At 45.0% G+C, this 24091-nt stretch overlaps 1 protein-coding gene across 1 annotated transcript in view; it reads right to left on the reverse strand.

Moving 5' to 3' along the window:
• The window catches only part of LOC147458966 (uncharacterized), a 75895-nt gene that overhangs the window by 23333 nt on the left and 28471 nt on the right, over positions 1–24091 (reverse strand). Inside the window, exons 2-5 of the mRNA XM_086510375.1 lie at positions 11686–11759; positions 11464–11613; positions 11085–11370; positions 10775–11008 (exon numbers count right to left, since the gene is read on the reverse strand). Of these exons, the coding sequence (XP_086366501.1) occupies positions 10775–11008; positions 11085–11370; positions 11464–11613; positions 11686–11759 (744 nt within the window). The remainder of the gene's footprint in view (positions 1–10774; positions 11009–11084; positions 11371–11463; positions 11614–11685; positions 11760–24091) is intronic.

Genomic DNA, 24091 nt, shown 5'->3' on the forward strand with positions numbered 1-24091 from the left:
TCGGGTGGGCAAATGTACGACAGTTTCACCAAGAGACCACCCCTTGGTCAAACTTATTAGTAAATCATAAAATTGATTTATTTGTAGGATTTTCACAAAGGTTTTACCTTACCTCAACCTAAATAAGTTTATAACATGTAAACCTCATCTATAAAGGGATCGTCCAACCTAGCATTTGATGATAAGTGAAGATAGCGCTAGATTCAGCCTGGCATCAAGAGCATTCAGCTCTAGCATTTCCTGCAACAAGCCATCAACCCTAGCATTTTGTTGGGAAATCAGCCCAGCGACAGCAGTCACAACCCTAGCGCTTGCCAAGAATTGAAAATCAACCCCTAGCGTTTTCAGTTTCCATCCCTTCCCTCACACAATCGGCTTGGATCTACAATCACTAGCCATTCCTGTTTGCGGCCCGGTACTTCAGCAACCCATCGAGCCTCTCATCGGCCATTCCATCACCGTCGTCGAGTGCTCCCATTGCTGTCCATCATCGGCATCGTCAAGGTATACGTTTTCAATCCCTCATTCCTCTTACATCGGGAGTGCAATTCAACCCCAATCTACCCCTTGGTGGCCATAAGCAATCCTGCATCAAAAAGGATCCAAAGGTGCATCAAATCAGCCCCAGAGGTGCCTCATCTTGAGGAGTTACCGCGACAACATTTCCCATGGAGTCAGTAGAGTCTACACTTAAAGTATTGCATGTGTGTACATTCCATTTACGCAATCAAAAGCAAATACCACATAGGCAATGGTATGGGGGGCCCTTGAGAGGGTTGGTTGGGACCCGTTGAGTCTCTCTCTCTCTCTCTCTCTCTCTCTCTCTCTCTCTCTCTCTCTCTCTCTCTCTCTCTCTCTCTCTCTCTCTCTCTCTCTCCACTTCAATAACAACTGAACTGAAAGAGAGAGAGAGAGAGACGACATGCGACACAGAGTGGCGGAATTCCACCCCAAAGAGTATTGGCCCCAAACCTTGGCGCCCCTTTCGGTATTTCTTTATATTACATCCACACAGTACAAGCCGGTACCCAGACTCTGCACCTTCTCTAAGAAGCATGCCAGAGAATGAACCCTAACCTCATATTTAAAGGCCTAGGCCCCAAAAAAAGTTTACAATAAAAAGCCTTCAAACTTAAAAGCATCTGGTCCAAAAGCAAAGCCAAAAAACTACCAACGTAAATCACGACAATCCATACAGCTTGCCTGGTCATCAGTCAGCGCAAAACGCAGGAATCTGTACAGCCTGCCACGTCATCATGTCAACGCAATTTTCGAAAATCTGTCACGTCATCAATTTGTGTGTGTGTGTACAGGTCCTGCTTTATTTTAATCCTTTGTCACTTGGAGCCCCATCGAACGGGGTCCCATAAGTTGGTAGGACTTCTTCTTCTGTTACTTGTTCTTCTTAGGGTTTAGGCCCCTCGGCCCACATCTGCAAGTTGGCTCCATTCTTTAGGCTTTAACACGTCAGCAATTTGTTACACTCCAGCCTGCTACGGAGCTTACCCCACAGGAGAGGTGCAGTGAGAGAGGTTTGTTTGGAGCTCGTCTGTGGCCTGCTGACACTCTGCTTTATTTGGCGGGCCCGTTGCTTCCGCATCTTCGAGGCTCGCCTTGTGCCACCAGCAGAGACTGCTCGAGATTTTTGGCTAGAGTTGATACATACTCTCAGGGGAAAGTTCGAGAGACTTCAAGGAAGCTCCGACCGCGTGCACGAGCGCAGAGAGGAGTTCCTTCGACTCTGGCGCCCATGGCCTTTCTTCACCATGGTCTTGGGCGAGCCCATATGGCACTACTACCCACCTGTGTGGCTTTTCCCTCCTCTTCATCTCTTGATTTAGCCTTCATTGTACATATGCTGTTTTTTCATTGGGAGTCTCCCCCATGGTTGATGTAGCCCTCTCTAGCAGAGGTGGTTGTAGCCCTAAGGGTAGTTTTATTAACTAATAGAAGGATCTCTTTCTTGGAAAAAAGAACTCTATATTTACAAGCAAAAACAAAACTAATGGCTATGTGGTATCATTGGGGGCTGCCTTGGTAGACCGAAAGTCTTCAACAATTGCATGTCCTCCACGATAGATTGTCCATTTTCCAACTTCTCTGTCTTCACGAACCTTGGTAAGCTCTTCTCTCTTACACCGGAGTTGCATAGGAGTCAAATCCTCTGTGTAACAGACTGGAGGCTGGTCGTTAATGGGAAAAAGAGGAGTTTTTCTTGCCAGAGATGCACTTTTTGGGACATAGTCTGGATGTGATTACTGAATAAGTTACAATGATCATGATTCTCAACTAAGATCTCGACGGGGATAGTGATGTGAATGTTCAGTCTTTTCTTGGATCTTGAAAGGCGCCCATAGTATCGCATACTTAGCTGTGGAAAAAGCCTCTCCTTACCCTTCCGTTTTTGTAGGTGTGCCTCTCGCACCCATTCATTTTCCTTCAATTGCGAGTCACATCGATGCTTGTCTGTTGCCTTCTTATGCCGTGTGCTTGAGACGTCTCCAAAGACTCTCGTACCTTGGCAAAAGCAATATCTAGATCCTGTGTGTACTGATCTACTTTAAAAATCTTATCTTTGGTGCTCAAAATGGATGGAACCTTCTTGACACCCTCAATAATCTCAAATGGTGCCTTCCCCGTAGACGTATGAATTGTGTTATTATAGGCAAACTCCACCAAGGGCAGATACTTCTCCCATTAAGTCTTTTGATCAGAGATGTACGACTTTAGCAAGTTTAAGACCATTGAATTGGCTATCTCCGACTGCCCATCTGCGTGTGGGTGAAACGAGGACGAGAATTTAAGCCTTGTGCTTATATTCTCTTGGATTTCCCTCCAAAACAAACTCGTGAAACGGGGATCTCTATCTGAAACTATAGATTCAGGCATACCATGTAATTAGAAAATCTGTAAGACAAACAACTTAGCCAAATGGTCGGCTTTAATTGTCTTCTTTATCGGAATAAGTGGGCCTATTTGCTGAATTGGTCAATGAATGTCCAAATGCCATCATACCCACTCTGAGTCTTGGGAAGATAAAAAATGAAGTCCATTGCTATACTCTCCCAAGATCTTCCGAGTGGCCTAGAAGGTGTTAGGTTTAAAAACCTAACCCAAAAATGTTCTAACTTATGGTATTTTTGGTTGAGGGGCCTAAACCCTTAAAAATAAAAGCAAGGTTCAAAATTTGTGTAGCCAATTGATGACGTGGTAGGCTATACAGATGCTTGCGATTTGCACCACAAATCATGTTGACAACGCTGACTGGCATGCCATACGGACAGCCCATGGGGTCTGGCTAGCTTTTCGGTTACGGCATGCTTTTAGACTTATACTTTTCATGTAACTGCTTCTGAGCCAAGCCAAGGGCCTTTAAAAGTGTGCTAGGGTCTCTTCTCTGGTAGGTTAGCTAGAGAGAGGACCCTTGGACATTTCACTTGTTGAAGCTTAATAAATAAAGAAATATTGAGAAGGGGTGCGGGTATTTGGGGCCAATGCATCTCTGTGCGGAACTTCGCCGTGCCGTGCCCCTCTCTCTCTCTCTCTCTCTCTCTCTCTCTCTCTCTCTCTCTCTCTCTCTCTCTCTCTCTCTCTCTCTCTCTCTCTCTCTCTCTCTCTCTCTCTCTCTCTCTCTCTCTCTCTCTCTCTCTCTCTCTCTCTCTCTCTCTCTCTCTCTCGGTTTTGTTCAATTGTTTCAATTTCTCTCACGTGTGTTTCTCTAGATCTTCACCTTGGAGTGTCCAAGTCTCTTACACGTTCAATTTTCTCATGCTAAGATCTTGAGTTTTTACCTTATTTTAATGCTTTTAAAGTCTTGTCCACTTTTACACACACACTTGGCCAGTTATTTTAAAATATTTTTAATGTTAGGCTTAAAAATAATGTTACAAAGTTAGTTAGAATGTTATTTATAACCAATCTGGAGCATGTTCTTCTTATCAGTCCCTCAACCTTCTAGACCTAGTCTGTCTCCTTTTGCCAATGTCTTAGAATTTTTGGTTGGCCAGCCATTTTTCACGCTCAACCAGAAAAAGAATAAATAATGTATTTTGTAACCTAGGGAGGCCATCTTATACAGGTGCTTGTACTGATGTGCTCTGCTCTGGATGTGGCTATGACAAGTCAGTGACGTGGCACCACCAAGTTTCGACCAATGGAATAGATCCTATCCGAGGGGCCTAAAGCCTAGTAAAGAAGAAGGAACAGAAGAAATCCCAACTTATGAAGTCCTGCCGAGGTGCTTAGATTATCAATGGGCTAGGATTAATAATCCTAACCCAACCAACTTACAAAACCTTGGTTGAGGGGCCTAAACCATAAATAATTCAAATGCTTTTAGACTTCCGTGCTTTTCATGTAAAGCTTTTGAGTTTGGACTAACGGCCTTTATATTGTTCTATTGATCATACTATCAGGATGTCAGTAAAGTTCCGATGTGGCACATTGCACTGGAAAAGCTTGTCTTCTAAAACTAATTGGTACGGATGAATTCATGATAGATCTTTTGTGTAATTTGTATTTATTTATAATTTAGAGCAATAGCAAGCAGGTTAGCCAAAATTGTTTCAGAATCTCCCTCCTCTTGCCTATCTTTGGCGTCGCCCTGCATGTCGCCGTGCATGTAGCCCCGCTGATGTTGTCCTTCTCTTTGTTGCCAACATCCTCTAACCAACAATGTTTCCCCCTAAACCCCCATTCCCCCAACACAAGTGCGCCTCCTTTCGGTTGCGTGTGATGCTTGCCACTTTTGATTGATTTACTTTTTTTTTTTGCCAGCGAGTATGTCTTTTGCTGTTTTATTGGTTTTGGTTGTTTTGTGTGCCTACCTTGTCAGGTGCAACGGAATTGAAATGGAGAAGATCTAGGTTTTACACTTCCACAATCCTTGACTTTCTTTCCTTGTGTTAGTGATCCTTTTAGCTTGAATGATGGTTCCTTGTACTTTCCCGCGAAGAGAAGAATGAGAGAGAGCGGTAGAGATGTGTAAAGAGAGAGAAACTAAAAAAGTTTGTTCAGTTTGTTCTTTTCTATTGGCACGTAGTGCCCGTCTTGTGACAGGAGTGTAGGTCGGCCCCCTAGTATCACTATCATCCTGCTGGTGGAGGATAGCTCAAACTGTAGTGCGGGACTCGTGAGAGTGGACCAAGCAGCTACCCCCCAAGTGTATTGTCATGCTGTGAAAGAGATGGCATCAGTCGAACGACCCGAAGCCAAACCTGTTGTGCCATAGGACAATCCCAAAGACAGTGATGCTGACTCTCCAAAGGATGGTCACAAGTTGCGCATGCTACCGCAAGGCCACTCTGTACTAGCCAACTCCCCACTGCTGTAGCTCTGTGTGCAGCTAGCCACTGGAACAGAGTGACTCGCCACGATTGTCTGGCATCCCACACCCTCGCCCAAAAGGCTAACAAAAACTCAGTTGTGAGACCCTCCTGCCAATGAGGTGTTGCAGCAAGACGAGCCTCTCTCCGTGCTTCCAATATGTCACGTCCCAATCAAACTATGTACTGAAAGAAGGGGACCCCTGGATGGTCGGCTTAGGAGAAAGGGTCCCTCCAAAACCACTCTCCAAGATACCACTGCACTCGTGCAAGTGGGCAGCTCCCCCGGCCCAAAGCCTCCAATGGCCTGTCTCAAGAGCTGCTGAGTCAAGATCGATGACACAAGTTCTCCCACAGATGCCCACTACTCGGATCCTCTGAAAACAACACTCTGCAAATTGTGGAGCCTCTATTGAGACTCTGTGAAGTCGACTTTCGCCCTGTATCTCGAAGAACATGAAGGATACAGTAGTTGAGCAAGCACGAACTGCGATGAGGACCTCTAGCCGCGTGAAGGCCATCATCCATCTGGGAGCTGCTGACTCTAGAGGTGTGAGCCACTCAATTGGTATTGCCTCTGTGATGTCATGACACATGCTCTACACCCCTCTCATGCCCTGCAGCTGGATGCTCTGCAACTCCTCTGGCAAACCTCAGAACTGAAGCCAATCACCTAGAGTGCGTGTTGGACCCTCTACCATGGGATCCCGAGAAACATGAGGCCTACTACCAACCAAGTGGCCTCTCTAAGTGCTGACCAAGGGGTTCCAAATAAGGGGCTGTATCAAGCGCTCCTCCGTGCAGGTGGGCTGGTGCTTCTCCAAGCCTCTCCGTCACTGCTCCTAAGAGCGAAGCAGGCTCACAGCAAAACGATCCTCCAGCCTCTTGCTCAGACCAACTCTGCGCATCTCTCTGAAGATCCATATGAGGGAAGGTCTCCAAGGGCCTCCTGCCTGAGGTTCTCGAGCTCTAAGCCGCTGAAGCAAAAACTCCTTCCAGGGCTCCTCCCCTAGAAGGAGTTCTCTGACAACAAACTTCCCAAGAAGGACTCTGCTCTGCTGTGATGGGTCTATGATGCCCAACCCCCCCTGAGAACAAGGTAGAGTGATGACCTGCCATGCTACTTTGGCCCGGGCTATATAAGTGTCACGCCTTGATCAAAGAAAGTTCCTGATTAGCCTCTCTACCTGGCTGAAAAGATCCAACAAGATGTAATGTACCACATAGTAGCCACGGAGGCACGCGAGGGCAGATGACTTCCAAAAAGTGAAGATGTTGTCAAGGATACTACGCTCCTTGACAAAACCTATCTGGGTCCCATGTATAATGCTCTCTAGAAGTGGCTGAATCCTCAAACTCAAAGCCGTGGCTAGAATTTGTAGGCTGAGTTGAGGATGGTGATGGGCCGCCACTGCCGAATCTCATCCAAGGAGCCACCCTCCTTGGAAATGAGGTAGATCAAGCCCTCACTCATAATGTCAGGCATCTCTCCTATGTGTAAGATGTACTCAAAAGCGCTGCAAAGGTCTAAGCCAAGAAAGTTGCAATAGTCTCAGAAAAAACTGGGAGTTAAACCATCCTTACCGGGATGGCTACCTCGGGGAAGTGCTATGAGGGCCGCATGGAGCTCCTCTAGCTGAAGAGGCATGTCAAGCCTTTGGCGCATCTTCTCAGTCACAAGACAAGGCATTTGTACCCAAACCTGCTCTTTGCATGCATCCTGACGCTCTAAGGCTTTGCTGACAACAGGTCACGATAAAAGTCAGAAGCAATTGCACGCATGTCCTCTTGGCTCTAAAGCAATTGACCGGTCAGGCCTCCTCAACTGGCTGACACTGATGTGCGCATGCCACGGTCCCACCGTCTCAAAGAACGTCTTCACTCTGTCACCCACCTAGGTCCACTAAGATGCCTGTCAATGGAGACAAAACGCATGACGCCTCTTCTCTATGTTGGCAAGCTCCTGGCGAGCATGCTGCAGCTGCTCCTCCAACCAAGGACTGTCTGGGTGCTGCTCTTGCATCCTCTACAAGGAAGCAACGCCCCGTCGGAGACACTGCTCCTCCTCCCTCGCTGTAGCCAGGCGGACGGTAGACTCTTGAAGAAAGAAACGACTAAGCTGAGCAAGTCAAGAGGCCACTCTGCCAGCAAGAGAGTCCTTGGTGTCCAAGCAGAGTCCTGCGTGTCCAAGCCCTCTGTCCAAAGAGCCACCACTCGCTCTCTGAGCTCAGAGTCCAACAGATCCTCTCGGGGATGTGTAGCATCGTGCTCCCCCTCCTCTGTCTATCTGTCACCATGAGGATCACTGGTGCATGGTCCGAAAAAGATGTCCCGGCCAAAATGCAAACTGACCCACCCAAGTCACAGATGTGGTCACTAGCGTAGAAGTGATCTATCCAAGATAGATTCACTCCTCCCACTCTGCAGTCCAAACGAGAGAAGGCTAGGCTGTCTGGGGACCTCACAAAGCCAGAGTGTTGCCAAACATCTGAAACCCTCAAAATCATACAAACTCCCAAGCTGCCAACTCAGCTCCGTGCACACTAGCATGGCCACCTCCAATCCTGTGAGAGGAGTCATCCAGCATGTTGAAGTCACCCCCGATGCACCATTGCTCTACATGCGATAGAGACTCATTCACAAATCCCAAGAGGCAACCCTGAACCTGCATAGTAATCCATTGAGCCCTGTCAGGCACAATAATACCTCTGTCCACAATGACCTCCTAGCAACCGAGGAAGATCCTACCCCTTGGGTCGACTGCGGGGTAGGGGTGGGAGGAGATGGGGGAGTAGGAAGGCTAGTGGGAGGAGGAGGAGTGGGGGGAGGTAGGGAGCGGCAGAGGGAGAAGGGCGAGGTGGGGTGGAAGGAGAGGGGGGGGGGGGGGGGGGGGGGGGGGGGGGTGGCTGTCGAAGGTGGGGCTCAGGTGGAGGGTGGAGTTGGGACCTCGTCCTGCTGAAGAAGGTTGAAACGGTTCCCTGTGGGAACCCACTGCTGCTGGCCTGAAGCCTAGCGACCACCATGAGTGCCAAGCTGACGTGGTGGCCCCTGTCGACGCCGACCACGAACCTGCTGCCAGGCCTCCTCTGCCTGAGCCCCGGGCTCGGAGGGTGGATTTGCCTGAGTACCCTATGGTGGCCCCTGTCAACATTGACCACGAAGCTGCTGCCAATCCTCCTCTGCCTGAGCCCCGGGCTCGGAGAGTGAAGCCTGAGTACCCTATGACTCTGTCTGCTGTTGTTGGCCAGCCCTTGGGTGGAGGCTAGGGCTAAGCCTAAGGTGAAGGTCGGGGCCTCCTCCGTGGACAGGCCTTCGCAACATGGCCCATCTAGCGACAAATGAAACACTGATTCGAGAGGCCAAAATACTCCACGCTCTGGCGGAACCAAACACCACTCACCCAAGGTAGTAGGATGACCTTCGGGAGGGTGTGGGTGTGCGAACCAGAGCACGTACTATGTGAATGTCATCCGCCTTGGCAACTACAGAGGCTGTCGTGCAAGGTGTCTCCAAGACAGTCCCAATCTCTGAGCCTATCCTGGAAGGAGCGGAATGTACTCCCTCCTCGACAAGAACATCGGTAGCTGGATCGAAACCATGGCGCCACTGTCGAAAGTGTGCCCGAATTGCTCGGATGGCCAGGGGGCTCATCGCAATGACCTTGGACACCATCTCGGGAGTCTCAAACTCTATCTGGTAGTAGCCACGCTCGAGAAGCTGAACGTCGAGGATCTTGCCCACCTCTACTAAAAGGCGGGCCTGGAGGAGATCACGCACCTCTCCTCTGCTAAGTCGGGTGCCGATGATCTTGCAGATGACAGAGGTCGCTTGGAGGCCCTCCACCTTTGCGGCTAGGCTCGCTTGCTCTGTCGACAAGAGAGCAAAGTCGACAGAGCAAGTCGGATGGTGGGCTCTGCAGGGTCGGGCGAGGGGGCTTCTGGAGACTCCCTTCGGGGCAGAGCATGAACCTTCATCTGTGTCTATTGTTGTGAGTGTAGCGGATGAAGAGAACCAGACGGCTTCCGAGAGAACTCCAATGGTGAAGGACAAGCCCTCAAGGTCGAGGCGCCAGCAAAAAGCGAAGGCGGGGGGGGGGCAACGGGAGGGAGGCTGGGGCGTTGGGGAGGCAGCGTGACCCAGGGTGGGGGCAAGACAACAGCAGCGAGCGCGATCGGAATGTAAAAATGGAGTTAAGACACTGTCACTAAGTCCTTCCATGAGACGATTAGTCGTAAGACCTCTCCATTCAAGGTAGTGGACATCGCCCACACTCATGTGAAGAGGAGACACTTTTCACCCTACCCTTCTAGAGAGGAGAAACAGTTTTGTATGCATCTTTGGTCCCATGGATCATATGTGACCTCAGTGGACGATAATGGATCTCTCTCTCTCTCTCTCTCTCTCTCTCTCTCTCTCTCTCTCTCTCTCTCTCTCTCTCTCTCTCTCTCTCTCTCTCTCTCTCTCTCTCTCTCTCTCTCTCTCTCTCTCTCTCTCTCTCTACCTACCTACCTACCTATCTATCTATCTATATATATATAGCACGACATGGGAGATAGCATGACATGGGAGACACCCAGTACAACTATCTACAGAGGCGGACATTGACGAAGCCTCTTCAGGACTGCTTTCTTGGACAACGCCCGATGTCAGGCATCCTGAGGCATTAATGATGATGATGATGATGGTGATGATTTTAGTCTTTCACTTTACTTCATTTTTATTTTTATTTTTGCACCCAGACACTGGATTAAATCCACCAAAATTGTATCAATTTGGTCTCATAAGTCGTTTTAGCCTTTTGAAGACGTTTAATATAACATCTCATTTCTCTCTCAAGGAGGGCTTGGGCCCTTTTATATTACATTAGCAGATTACAAGAAGCTCGTTAGGGTAAAAACTACCAATTATACAGAGTTGCAAAAAATGGGTGAGACATCAAAGGCTAGGAACAAAGGAGTGATAAAGAGAGCTGAAGCAAAAACAGGCCACTCGAACTTGCATAGACAGAAAACTCCACCAAAGAGTCTCAAATATCAGAGCCAGATCTCTCAGGCAAAAAACAGGGCTTGTATCCTTTGATATTACAAAAGATATAAGAACAGAGGCAAACCCTGGCAGTTTCAAAATACAGCTGAAAGCCACATAATTGGACGTAAACCAAATCGCTGAGTGCTGATTATGTGTAACAGAAGTGTTTCCCATTGATTTTGCATCTTTCTCAACTCTGAGGTTGCTTTGACTGATACAAAATTAAAGCACAAACATGCAAGCAAGAAGAAAACTTCTATACACCATAGTGACCTAATCTATTACAAGAAAGTGGTCCTCTTGTTGAATGAGCGAGACACAGAAGAAGAGCCTCAAAAAGTGATGCATCACAGTGGAAAAGAAAAATAAAATCCAATTTCTTACGCTTAAGCTAGATGTAAGAAGAAAAGTTTGGGAAGTACCTGATGCACCGTGTCATAGTAAAAGTCATTAAAATTCAAGGCATGGGTGATACTGTCTGCCAAACCGCCAGATGAGCCAATATTGGCCTCAGCATACTCTTTGTATGGGAAAGCATAAAGATGTCCCACTGCTGCCATTGCCATTTCCACACATATGATGAAATTCTGAACATCTGCAGCATCATCAGAATTCTTTATGAGGCCTGATTTTGCAGCTAAAAAAACAAGCACCCCCTGCACAACAATCAGAAAGCCTTAGCACGACAAACAAAAACAAATTGTCTCGATACTAGTTGCAATGTAGACGAACCTGCCAATATGTGAGGAAAACCACTGACTTGATGATAACAAATTTAGGGACTGGTTTGAAAGGACGAAGTAGGTCTTTACAAGCGACATAGAAGATAACCAAAGCATAGAGGGCAAGAGAATAAGATATGGTGTAGATAATTGTGATATAAAGATAGCCTTGGTTTGCACTGAAGTTCCCATCCTCATATTTGTTTTTAGAATAGAGAAAAAATGTGACCGCTACCAGGATTGGCTTAAAGATAACAAACTGCAGCCCACCTTGCTTGCAACGCCTTATAAAACGACTGCAATTTTTCCATGAGTGTGTCAGATTTCACAATCACAAATTGGCAATGACAGCAAAGAAAAAACATTCTGCCCAGTAGTAATTTTGATACCCATCCAGAGGAATGGCTGGTAAACAGCACGTCATCAAGTGCCATGATGGCTTCAGTACCCTTCCACTCAAGCTCGTTACCACTGCTCCAGGTCCCCCAACCCAAGCAAGGCACAATGACAAAAAGTTGTAGATTACCCATGCTTCATATCTGCACACAACTAGAGCTGCTGTGAAACAACAAAAACACGTTTGAACATTTTCATGACAAGAAATGACTTACATGTCACGGATAGAACTGAAGTAAATTGACTTTTGTCTCATTACAAGGGAAAAAAAAGACATCATTGCATATACCTGTAAACAATGAAGCATTCAAAAGTTAGCCTTTCCTTGATCCCCCAAACCTCGAAAAATAATTAAAACTTATTCTGTGACGCGCACAGCCTCACCATACCCAACTTTATACTAACCTTTGAAGTCTAAACATTTTGGTTAGAAGAAAAAATGAGTTCAGCTAATCTACTAAGCCAGAAGTAGGCAAGAGGTAAATGAAGCAGAGAGCAGCATGTCGGATCTACAAGTGCTTCAGGTAAGGCAGATGTTTTGAACGTTTTCAACCAGGGTCCAGGACACACTTCCTACATTTGTCGTCACAAAGCAAAATAAGACACATTTTCAGCAACCTCTCCCCAAGAAGGATTAGTCCAAATAATAGTGCCTGACCTTGCCAGATAAATCTAAAGAATTATGCCGAGCTTACGGCAAATTTCAGGCACCAAAGGACTTGTTGAAAGGGAGCAACAGAGAATTTCATATTCCCAGTTTTTTCTCAAAAGTTTGGACATTGACTATTGTCAAATTGGTTCAGAAATCAAGGCAAAGTTAGCTACTGGTGACAATAGTAAAGTTACACCCCTTACTGGATTCCTTCCAATTACCATCCAACGATATCATGGCAAAGTAAATTTTCACACAATGAAATTGGGCCATTGTGATGCATTGTTGAGAATCATCAAAAGTGTTACAGGCTTGGACACTCCAAGCGAAAATTCAATAGCAACACACGAACAGGAACTGCAAAATCACTGAACTTTGACTAGAGACAGAGAGAGAGAGAGAGAGAGAGAGAGAGAGAGAGAGAGAGAGAGAGAGAGTCGACATGGCACGGCGGAGTTCCGTGCCTAGATGCACTGACCCCAAAGACTGGCGTCCCTTCCAATATTTCTTTATTATTGCTCGTTGCAATAGTATAACTCCCGAGGGTCCTCTGCTCTCAGACTCTGCGTCCAGATGCTCTGCAGAGTGAGGCCCAACGGGCTCCTATAAATAGTACAAGGGTTTCCCGGAAGCATCTGCTCCCAAAAGCTAGCGCCATAAACTCCAAAAGCTGCCAGCAAAAATTGTGGAAATCCGTCCACGTGGTACAGCAGCTGCCACATCAGCATCCGTACAATATGCCACATCAGCATGCAGCACATTTTACGAAAACATCCTCAGGGTTCAAGCTTTGGGTTTTTTGGGGTTTTAGGCTCCATGGCCGGTGCTCATAAGTTCTTTAAGTTGATAGGCATCTTCTCGGTTCAATTCCTCCTGTCCACTCGCAGTTGGGCATGCCACATCATCACTTTGTGACACCCCCCCCTTGAAAGAATTGTAATCGTCCTCGATTACGCCTGCAAAACAGCCATAGGACAGAAACGACACTGACTCTATGTACTCATGCACCAGACTCCACCAATCCAGCACTTCTACAAAGACATCAGTCACTGATCAATCACATTTATGTCGAGCGTCTCAGATACAAATCATGATCATTGTAACCATTTAGCAATCACATTCTGACCGCGCTGATCTTTTCACGGATGTCTTGATGTTCTAAATCTTACTCTCCTCCTCCATCCACTTTGTGTAACAAACTTGGACACCCCAAGTCTAGATTCTATCGCGACACAGCAGAGATTCACTTTAAAACAATTCACAAAAGACGACACAGCCTGGCATAGTTCCGTGCCAAGAGGTATTGGCCCCAAAGACTGGCGCCCCTTTCAATATTTCTTTTTATATTAATCTGTGTGCAAAGTACAAGGGAGTCTGCGGAAACTCACACTCGGACTCTACGTCCAGATGCTCTGAGTAATGAGGACCCAACAGATTTATTTATTCTTACAAGGGATGCCCAAAAGCAGAGCCCCAAAATCAATTAAAAATTACTCAAAAGCACCATGCCCAAAAGCTTTCACTTCAAAATCTACCACCCAAAAGTAGCCAGCACAAATTACAGGCGTCCGTACACTACCATGTCAGCATGACCAGCAGAAAATGCAGAGGTTCATACTATCTGCCACGTCAACAGGGTGTGTGTGTGTGTGTGTGTGTGTGTGTGTGTGTGTGTGTGTGTGTGTGTGTGTATCCGGGGGCCTACCACATCACCAGTTTGTGACATACCCCCCTCTTGAAAGAATTGTAATCGCCCTCGATTACGCCTGCAAAACGGACAGAGGCCATAAATTGTCTTAGTAGACACTGACTGTTAGTATCGACACGCTAGACACGACACATCTAGCACTTGTACAAGACGACAGTCACATCACCGGACATCACTTGACATCACTTCACAAATCACATACAAATTCATTCCAAATCTCAAACCATGATTAATCGGCAACGTATTTACTAATCGCATCTCATCTAGATCCATTCCGGACCTCACGGATGCCCGATTAACTAATCCTATTGCAATCATGTCTATAGAGATTTATGAGACCGAAATGCTACAGTCATTTTGTCTTTCAGTTCCTGCGCTCAAATAAGTCAAGTACAAATCAATCATTTTCATTTTCGGGAATTCCTGTCATAAAGTCAATCAACAGAATACTATTCACCCCTTTAGTATCCCTGAAACCCAAAAGCGACATCAGTGACTCTATTCAAAATTGGGGTAATCCATTGACAAAGGAGAAAAGTGACTCCCCACGTGTGCAAACTCGCTACACTAGATTCACCCTTGCTGAAATTGGGGTTCTATCGACGTAGACCATGCTGAACCAAATGCTTCAAGGTAAAGTTCCAAAATCTGAGGAGTATCTGCTAGGTCTTCCTCCTCCATCCACCTTTAGTTTAAAGGAGACATCATTTATCTTTTCTTTTATCTAGAAAGGCCATAATACCTCATGCTAAGCTTTGGAAAAAACCGTTGCTTTCTCTTTTTCTTTCTTAGGCGTGCTTTCTCAAAAACGTAAGAGCACCCAATCGTCTTCCTTTAATTTCAAATCGCAACAGTGTCGATCTGCTGCCTTCTTGTGTCGTTCTTGAGATTTCGCTAAAGCCTCCCGGAGCTTGGCAAAAGCAGCGTCCAAGTCCCTCGTGTACTAGTCGGCTTCAAAAATCTTACCTTTCGTGCTAAGTAAGGGTGGAACCTTCGGAGCACCTTCAATGATCTCAAATGACACCTTCCCCGTCGAAGAGTGGATCGCTTTATTGTAGGCAAATTCCACCAAGGGCAAAAAAACTTCCCATTGAGTCTTCTGATCAGAAATGTAAGACTTCAATAAATCTAGTAGGACTGAATTTGCAACCTCAGATTTCACCAGGAGACGTGTCTTTTCTTTTGTCTCTCTTCGTCTCCTATATAAGGAGCCCTTATATCACACATTCAATCAATTAAACACAGAGCCTTCTAAGTCTTGTTTATGAGTTCAGTTCAAGTTTCTTAAGTCTTAATCATGAGTTTAAGTACTTAATTAAGGATTAGTACCGAGACTCCTTACACGATTCCCTTGATTCATTCTCTTCACTAGAAGACTCTTGCCTTGTAGAGGTGGACACTAGCCTGTCTGTAGGATAAGTCAATGAGAAAGCATGCATTCGAAAACCTTGCTTGGAATGTCCCATAAGTCTTTGAATAAAATCAGACTTCTGTTGCACACAATACTGTCGAATCTCTTTTGGCAAACCACAGCAAAACTAGTCAATCCGGTCCCTCAAAGTGATCCTCCAAAACGAGGACACTAACAAAAAGCTATCCCAAAACCTCTGGCAATAGTCATCCAACGTGTCTTTCTCAATCATTCTCAGATGATGCTAAGCCGTGATAACATTTCTTCATATTCTTTGACGTAAAAATTTTCTTGAAGTTTACCCACATGGTAGGTGCTTCTCTTCGTAACAACAGAGTAGACCACCATGTTTGTGCATTTCCTTTCAAGTAAGATGCCGCCCTTCACGCCTTGGTGCGTTCCGAGAATCGACCTCCCAAGAAAGCGACATCAAACTTTTGTATAAACTCAAGGGCTCGATGGGCGTCCTCATAGCTTGAAAACGTGTCAAACCTGACCGCCTAACCCCCTTCTTTGGACTCCTTGGTCTTCCTGCTCTCCTACTTTTTCTTCGCTTCTTCCGCCTTTTCTCATCCTCACTCGAACTAGAGGACAAGAAACTGTCGGAACTCTCTGAAGACGAAGAAAAATCTGGATCATTATTGAAACGAACACGCTTCTTGGATCTCCTTGCAACCTCAGAAGTCGACTTCCAGCCAGTCAATTTCCTCTTTTTCCGAGAGTGCTTCAAGCCTTTTATTATCTAATTCATCTTCTTTTCAAGAGCTCTATCCAGCTCTTTTTGCGAGTACAGTTTCCACTTTTCTGCACTCAGCTGTCCTTTCAGCTTTCTCTCACCATCTCAAGTGAATCTCATCCATCGGATAAGTCTTCAAATGCTTCACATATTTCACGTTCTAGGAGTACTTCATCAATCTTTTTACACACTTGTAAACCTACAGTTGACATTTGTAGTCCGCTCTGGCAACATTCCCCGTCGAAAATTTGCCTAAATCTTCGTTGATTTCTTCAGTTCCCGCGCCGGGTTTCAACTTTTCTTCACCTCCCCGCTGAGGTAGTGTCTTTGTCAGATTCTCTACGAAAACCCATGTGTGTTGCAGAAGGGATTGGATCCTCCGCAAAAGAAAAATCTTTCTGAGCTCTGATACCACTGTTACACACTTTGTCACTTGAAGCAAGAAATCAATAGCAACACACGAACAAAAACTGTAAAATCATCGAACTTTGAAGAGAGAGAGAGAGAGAGAGAGAGAGAGAGAGAGAGAGAGAGTTGACACGGCACGACGGAGTTCCGCACCTAGATGCACAAGCGCCAAAAACTGGAACCCCTTTTGGTATTTCTTTATTATTGCTCCCTGCAACAATACAACTTCCGAAAGTCCGTGTCATTTGGGGAATGTTGCACTGTTATGTTCTTTAGTGTCTGAATCTAATAATAGCAACACACGCACACGCGCGCGCGCGCACACACACACACACACAATGAAGAAGACTCTCAAGCTTTCATAAATCCTTCAGCGCGGTGGTCTTGCCCCGATTCTAGCTTGCGCTGCTTAATAGAAGCGGAGAACTACTCTATTATAGTAGTACATGTCAAGTGTGGGACTAAGTGAAAGGACATCCGAGTTCCCAACCATCGTCCTACAAGCACAAGAGCACACTAACATGGTAGAAAAGTTGGCAGCCAGTGATGCCAATGCATCCTCCTTCGCTTCCCAGGTTGATAATTTTCAGATCTGTTTCTATGATCTATTTTATATAGTATGAATCCACTTAAAGGGTATGCACCATACCAATTTGTTCTTAGATAACTCATTGGCATGAGTCATCACTTTTAAGTGTATAAGTTATTCTTTTTGCAAGTAACTTCTTGCTTTAAGAAATTCTAAATAAACTTTTTAATTATCTTGATTGACCTAAATAGACTATTGTAAAGCGAAAATTCTGTACAGCAACTTCGACGTCAGCATGACAACGCGTTTACGAAAATCATCCTCAAAGTTCAAGCTTTGGATTTTTTAGGGTTTTAGGCCACACTATCGATACTCATAAGTTCTTTATGTTAATATGTATCTTCGGGGTTCAGTTCCTCTTGCCCACTCGGCCATTTCTCTTCCAATAGGGCATGCCACATCATCACTTTGTGACAGAAACGATGCTAACATTGTCATCTGACAGCAAGTTGCACCCTTGAAATCAAACTCACAAAATGATTGTCATTTAACAATGAGACATTATCTCGCAACAAGATTGAAATCCAATCACCATCTCGTGTCAAACTGATAGAGGGCACCTTCGAATGATTTTGTCTTCAAACTTTTGTTTATATATAGATATTTTGTTTGAGAATATCGTTTGGGTACTATTTGAACTTGTCTGATCATAAAGTTTGGACCTATTTCAACATTGTTTGGGTAGTGTCTAAACTTGTTTAATTTTGAGTAAACTTATTTGTATCTTGTTGGGAATCTGTTTGATTTGTTTGAAAATCTTCTATACAGACCTATATCTGAGTACTGTATACACGTGAATTGGAACTCTTCTATGTGGACAACGAAAGTCTGAGTACCACATAGATGTGAATTGAAACTCTTCTATGTGGACAAACGGAAGTCTCAAGTCCCATATAGATGTGACTCAAAAATCTTATGTGCTACAAATCTGCGTCTTAGTTTCGTATAGCTATGGAAGAGCATTATGTATTCATGGTTATTTGAATGCATGTGTGAGTTTTGCATCTGTGACAATGGCATGGCATCCTCTAACATTTGTGCAACATTTATTTGACTCTAGTGCATCAAAAGTTCTGCTAGAATGAGATAGACTAGATATGTGGTATGTGCATCAACATTTGTGAGAGATCGGTGCATCCTAGATGTGATGACTACAAATATCACTATGTTCGAATATCAACAAATTTGAAAAGGATGACAGAAGTGGATTTTGTGTTGATACAATGCTAAAGAATGTATTGAGTTAGTTGGGATGGTCACTAGCATGGTATGCATGAAGGCACTGTCTATTCAAGAATAGATTGATTTTTGCAGGTCTAATCATGGCCGACTACCTTTCTCAATAATGGTGGGGGAAGGGAGAAGGGAGGGAGGGAATATATGTCACAACTAGAAGACGTGGCATGAATCAAGAGCTAAATGGGACCGTGCCCATGATTTGCGACAGGATTCACATAGCGTTTTGTTGCGGAAGATGTGGGTTGATGCGGCAATGGTGGCAAACTAAGCGGTAGTTCACTCGCAATTATGAAAAAAAAAAAGCAAATGACTTCTGTAGCTTTTGAATCATTAAAAGCTTTGGATTTTTGAATTGTAAACGCAAGCCAAGTGTGCCAACTATCTATAAAAGAATCCCCAAGGGGGAGTTCTACGTCCTCGCACGTGACTCCTCGGCAGTTGTACCTCTAAAGGGATGCCTCGATATGGGCCACTATATCTTTTCAACTAAAGTGTTTTAAGTGCCAAAGTTGTTTCCAGTTGTTCTTTCAATTAGCGCACGGTGCCTTTCCGATTATAGTGCACATGTGTAATTTGTGCACTTTGATGGAAAAGTCAATAGTCACAAAGTTTGAGGTTTGTTGCCTAGTTGATGTGGACAATTGCTTTTTGGGACGAGAAAGAAAAATGCTTTCTGTGCACAGTTGTAATAAGCACATAAAGTGAGATACTTTTCACACTATATTTTTTCTAAGCGGTGATTTTCAAGTGCTTTTGGGACTGCGTGCCTATAAAAGTGATAGGTTTAGGGAGGGTAGATTAGAGAACCATTCATGGCATTAGCATGGTAAATAATACTTGAGTGCACAAATGGAAGTCGAGTAGAATATAAACACAAACTTGATTGATGAAAAAGTGTGTACAAAGAGCCTCATTATATAAAGCTATTGCAGGCATCTTATCTGGCGTCATGCATGACATCACATAGAGGCCCTAAATCAACCCAAACAACTTGCAAAATCGTGGGTGACCTTTCAAGAGTAAATCGAGCATATCGAATGTCAAGATCTACATTGTAATATGCAACAGAGACGGAAGAATTCATACCCTCCAAGAATCCCATCACTGGGTAGGTGGGAATAGAAAAAGACGAGAGGCGGGGACGTGTCATCACAGCCTCACTAATGATTTCTTGTGTGCTTCCATAATCCCATCACTGGGTAGGTGGGAATAGAAAAAGACGGGAGGCGGGCACGTGTCATCACAGCCTCACTAATGATGTCTTGTGTGCTACCATAATCAAATAACACGACGATTTTTTGACCTTTAATATGTCCATAGCATTTTATGAGTTCCTCATCCTCAAAATTCTCATCCTGCTTTTTGCTCTATCACACTCATAGCATTCACTTGAGAGATAGGGTTTGAAATGGAAGCAATAGCGGGTTCCTTTTTAGATTCTTTCTTAGAACAATCCTTTTATGTGACCTATTGTGTAACAACGAAAACCCTTACATTCCTTTGCATACAATGCCTGTTTTTCTTTACTTAGTTGACCACCTACGATTCCTTGAGCAAATTTTTCATCAGATGTGAGTTTAGATTTATCAGATTTTCCTTTACCCTTATCCTTATCTTTGTCGTTTTTAGAATGAGATGTAGATGGAGAATTAGATTGAGAAGAAAAATTTGGAGATTTCTTTTTACCATTCCCATTAGAATTTTTGTCCTTGTCTTTAGAGGAGTCAGTTACCATTACCATAGGCAACCTTGAGCTTACCATTGTTATGCTTCATTTCTTGAAGATGAGCCAAGCATATCGCCTCTTGTAATATCTTTGGATTACCGGCTTCCACATCAAACTTGATCAAGTGGTCCAACCCAAAGAGAAAGGCCTCCAATCTTTCCTCATCCGATTTCCTCAACTGTCCACCTAACTGGGACACATGATTAGCATATGACATCATAGGTTTCATAGTTACCCGAAACGGGATTTCGGAACGCGGAGCAGGAAACAGCAACGAGCATGAAACGCCATCCCCTGTTACGGATACTCACGTTTCAAACACGGAATGGGGATTCGGAACGGAAAGTTGGAAGGGGAACGAGGAACGAAGACCTGAAAATGGCCATTCCCTGTAGCTATGATAGGTTTACCTTGTTGAGACTAAGCCCTTAAATCCTCCTTCAATCGCTTTAGATATTGTAGAGGCAAGAAACAAGTCTTAAGATCCTTCTCGAACTCCTTTCAACTAAGCTCGAGACGAGGAACCAAGCGAGACTTGCTTTAGGTACTACGGAGGTAAGAAACAAGTCTTAGATCCTTCTCAAATTGCTTTCAACTTGTGGAGACTCGGCATGGGCCGCCTTGTGGGCGTCCTTCTCCATTTACTCATCCTTCCAAATGATAGCATCACCCGTGAGATGCATGGAAGCCAAGAGAACTTTGTTATTATCAAACTGTTTAACAGCAGCAAAATAAGATGTAAATTTATGCAGCCAGGAATAGATGACAATCGCATCCATCTTACCGCCATACTTACTAAACATAATCGTCTCGGGAATTGATTCGTAGATTATTCGTGTAGCATTAATCGCCTCCGCAATGGTCTTGACAAGCTTCTCATAAATGGGCTCCTATGATGAGAAATCGGATTGAACTGCAAGAGAGATGATGAGATCACGAATGGTTGTCTCTCCTATCGTCTAGCCTCCGCGTTTGCCTTGCGCATGGCTGCCATTTCTTGTCATCTAGCCCAGCGTCCACCTCGCGCTCTCGTATACGAGCCTCGGCTTCGGCTGCCAATCGACATTCCTCTCACTTCATCGCTTCCACACGCTCTTCTCGGCATGCCTCAACACTGCAAAGCACAACCTCAAGCATGAGGGGAAAAAAAAACTTTTTGGGGATTGACGCCTTAGTACAAACTCTTCAAACATCTGATACCAATGTCAAGTGCCGCAAAATTAAAATGGTTGAGAAGATCTAGACTTTACACTTCCACAAATCTTTACTTCTTTCCTTGCTTGAATGTGTGCTACTTAGCACGAATGATAATTCCTTTTAGATAGAGAATGAAAGAGAGATAGCGAGGTGGAGAGGGGGAGAGAGAGAGAGAGAGAGAATGACACCCAATGGGGTCCCAACCCACCCTCTCAAGGGGTCCCCATATCGTTGCCAATGTGGTAGTTACTTTTGATTGCGTAAATGGAGTGTACACACATACAAATGCACACTCTACTGGCTCAAATAGGGGATGTCGCCACCGTAACTATAATTGGCCAGTACGCAATACAGGCCGGTACTAAGTCAATTACCTGTTAACTTTACAAAGAGCATTGAGAAGAAAAGAGAGCACAGATGCGTCCACTGACTAGATCATCATTGCGCACACAAAGATCAACACCCTGTACCTTTCAGTATTTCTTTATTCAATTCAAAATACTTTCGATGAGCTGTAGTTGAAATTCAGCATATTGTAATTTACTGTTTGGCCATTGGTGCCCAAACTCCTTTATGACCACCCCAAGGCTTCCTGATGTTACTTTGCAATTTAGGTGCAAAACCCTAGACCTGCAGAAAAACACAACAGGCTGTAATTCTTTGTTTTGGATCGTTTGAGCGAATTGAACACGTCTACGCGTGTCCCAAGAGCTCCTACGTGCAATAGGATAGTCCCCCTGCGATTTGGACGCGTTTTCACGTGACAAAACTCTACAAATTCGCAATCTTTCATCTAAGTAGCCCAACAAGTGGGGCATTACCATATGTGCAAAGGGGGGACAGAGATGCACGAGAGGCTAAGCCATAGTTACAGGGAATGGCCATTTTCATGTTAGATTTACACCCAGGTCTAGGGCATACTTGTACGGCTAGCAAGTCTCTGGGTTGGCCACCCATAGTCTAGGTTGTACCTAGTCAAGTTGCCCGAGTTTGGGGTCGGCCGCCCACTTTGTCCGAGCGCCCTCATATTTTCCATATATCATTTTTATGTTGGGTCGTGGTGATTTTTATCAGGCCTTGCCCTACCTCCCCTTGGGCACCTATTTATGGAGCCAGGGGGGTACCCACTTCCACATCTCACAGAGAACACACATCTGATTGTATTGGGTCTTCTGCTCATGGTAGTCATGGGGGGCCGATCGCCCCCTCTTCACCATATCTAGCGTTTTGTGATCTACTGTCTCTCTCTCTCCTCTCTCACGCTTCCGCACACGCGCACACTCACATTTCAGGTCTCCGTTTCTTGTTCCCATTCCAACTTCCCGTTCTCATTCCCCGTTCTATGTTTCAGATGTGAGTATCCGTAACAGGGAATGGCATTTCATGCCCGTCGCCGTTCTTCGTTCCGCGTACCGATTTCCCGTTCCAAGTAACTATGATGAGAGCAAATCATCACGCTACATGAGACAAGGGAGAAGGCAAGCTTTCCATCAAAGCTTCAAAACCTAAAAATCCACTTAAAAACTAAAAAGCCGCCTCCTCTCTCTGTCACGTGCACATCTAACCCTATGTGTACATGGACAAGCTACTTCATGACATGGGTTCAGTTCAGTTAGATTAGGAAGTGATCTGGTACTTTTGTGAGTCTGTTCGCAGACCATGCATGTCAAGACACTTGGATTAGATGCATATCCTCTGGTTGCACACAACATGATCATCAGATTTCCATCCGAACCCATCAGAAGCATTTTTACAGTGCATAGACCTATTTTTCCTATTTTTGACATTTTTCACTTATTATTTTTAAGTGACTTTTGTTGGAAACTGGGTAGGGCAAATTAGCAAGTCTAGTATATAAGAAACCCTAGCGCTAGCATTCTACAGCAAAAGAGGCAGCAGGAGCACCTTTGCTCAACAGGCACCTTCTCAGCAGGACCCCCACCAGAACCCTAGCGTTTTGCACCATCTGCAACAAGCTAGCGTTTTTGGACAAGATCAGCTCGGCATCAGTAGAAGACAAATCAGCCTAGCATTAGCAGTTTGCACCAGCGAATCAGCCCTAGCGTTAGTAGATTTCCACCGCAAGATAGTTTTCAACCCTAGCGTTTTTGCATCAGCATAGCGTTTTGCAGATTCATCGCGACAGACCACCAAGAAGCACCAGTGCTTTCAGTTTTCAGAGCGTCGTCGTTGCATCGTCGTCATCGACATAGAGTCGGAATTCAGCAAATACAACATTTGCAGATTTCAGCCCTTAGCCTTTTTAGATTTCAGCTCGTCTCGTCGTCGTCGACATCGTCGACAAGTCTAAAGCATTGTAGAGATTTGTGCAATCAATAGTAGACCGCTCTCACCATAGAGAGTGGGGCCTTCGAAGGAGGGTTTTGACAACTCCACGGGTTTTGACAACATTCTGGTGTCGTATTCTTCTCTCTCTATCTCTCAGTTTCAGCACCTTCATTCATAGTGTTTATCCACTTTGTTTGTGATCATTTGCACTCTCTCACTAAAGGAACAGAAGGCTCTCCCTTCCGTAAGTAAAGGGAACCTTGAGCACAATTCAAAGCAGTCATCGTGAACAAAGTTCAACATTCACTTCCGTTGCACCTTACATTGGTATCAGAGCTTTGGCAGTGTTCTATATCACTCAAGGAAAGAACCACAAGAACCACAGAATTTTTTTTGCTTGTTGAGGTCGCACGTGACCCTAAGTCCTCTTGGGCGTGTCGATTCCTAATTGTGTTTTTGAAGAGTGACAAGAATCCCAAGAAAGAAGGGCTTGTCCATCCTCCCCTTGTTTCTCTTTTCACTCATTAAGAACGGACCGTGCACTTAGCGGCCGGCCAATCGACGTGAGATGGGAAAAAGCAACCTTGGTGTGAGCGCAAGGCCGCCAAGGCGTGTGCTCGCGGGAAAGGGAAGAGCTCGGGTAAAGAGAAGATCCTTCTCTAACAC

This window comes from Adiantum capillus-veneris, chromosome 4, assembly GCF_014529385.1.
Source record: "Adiantum capillus-veneris isolate H3 chromosome 4, ASM1452938v2, whole genome shotgun sequence".
NCBI classification, from domain to species: Eukaryota; Viridiplantae; Streptophyta; class Polypodiopsida; order Polypodiales; family Pteridaceae; genus Adiantum; species Adiantum capillus-veneris.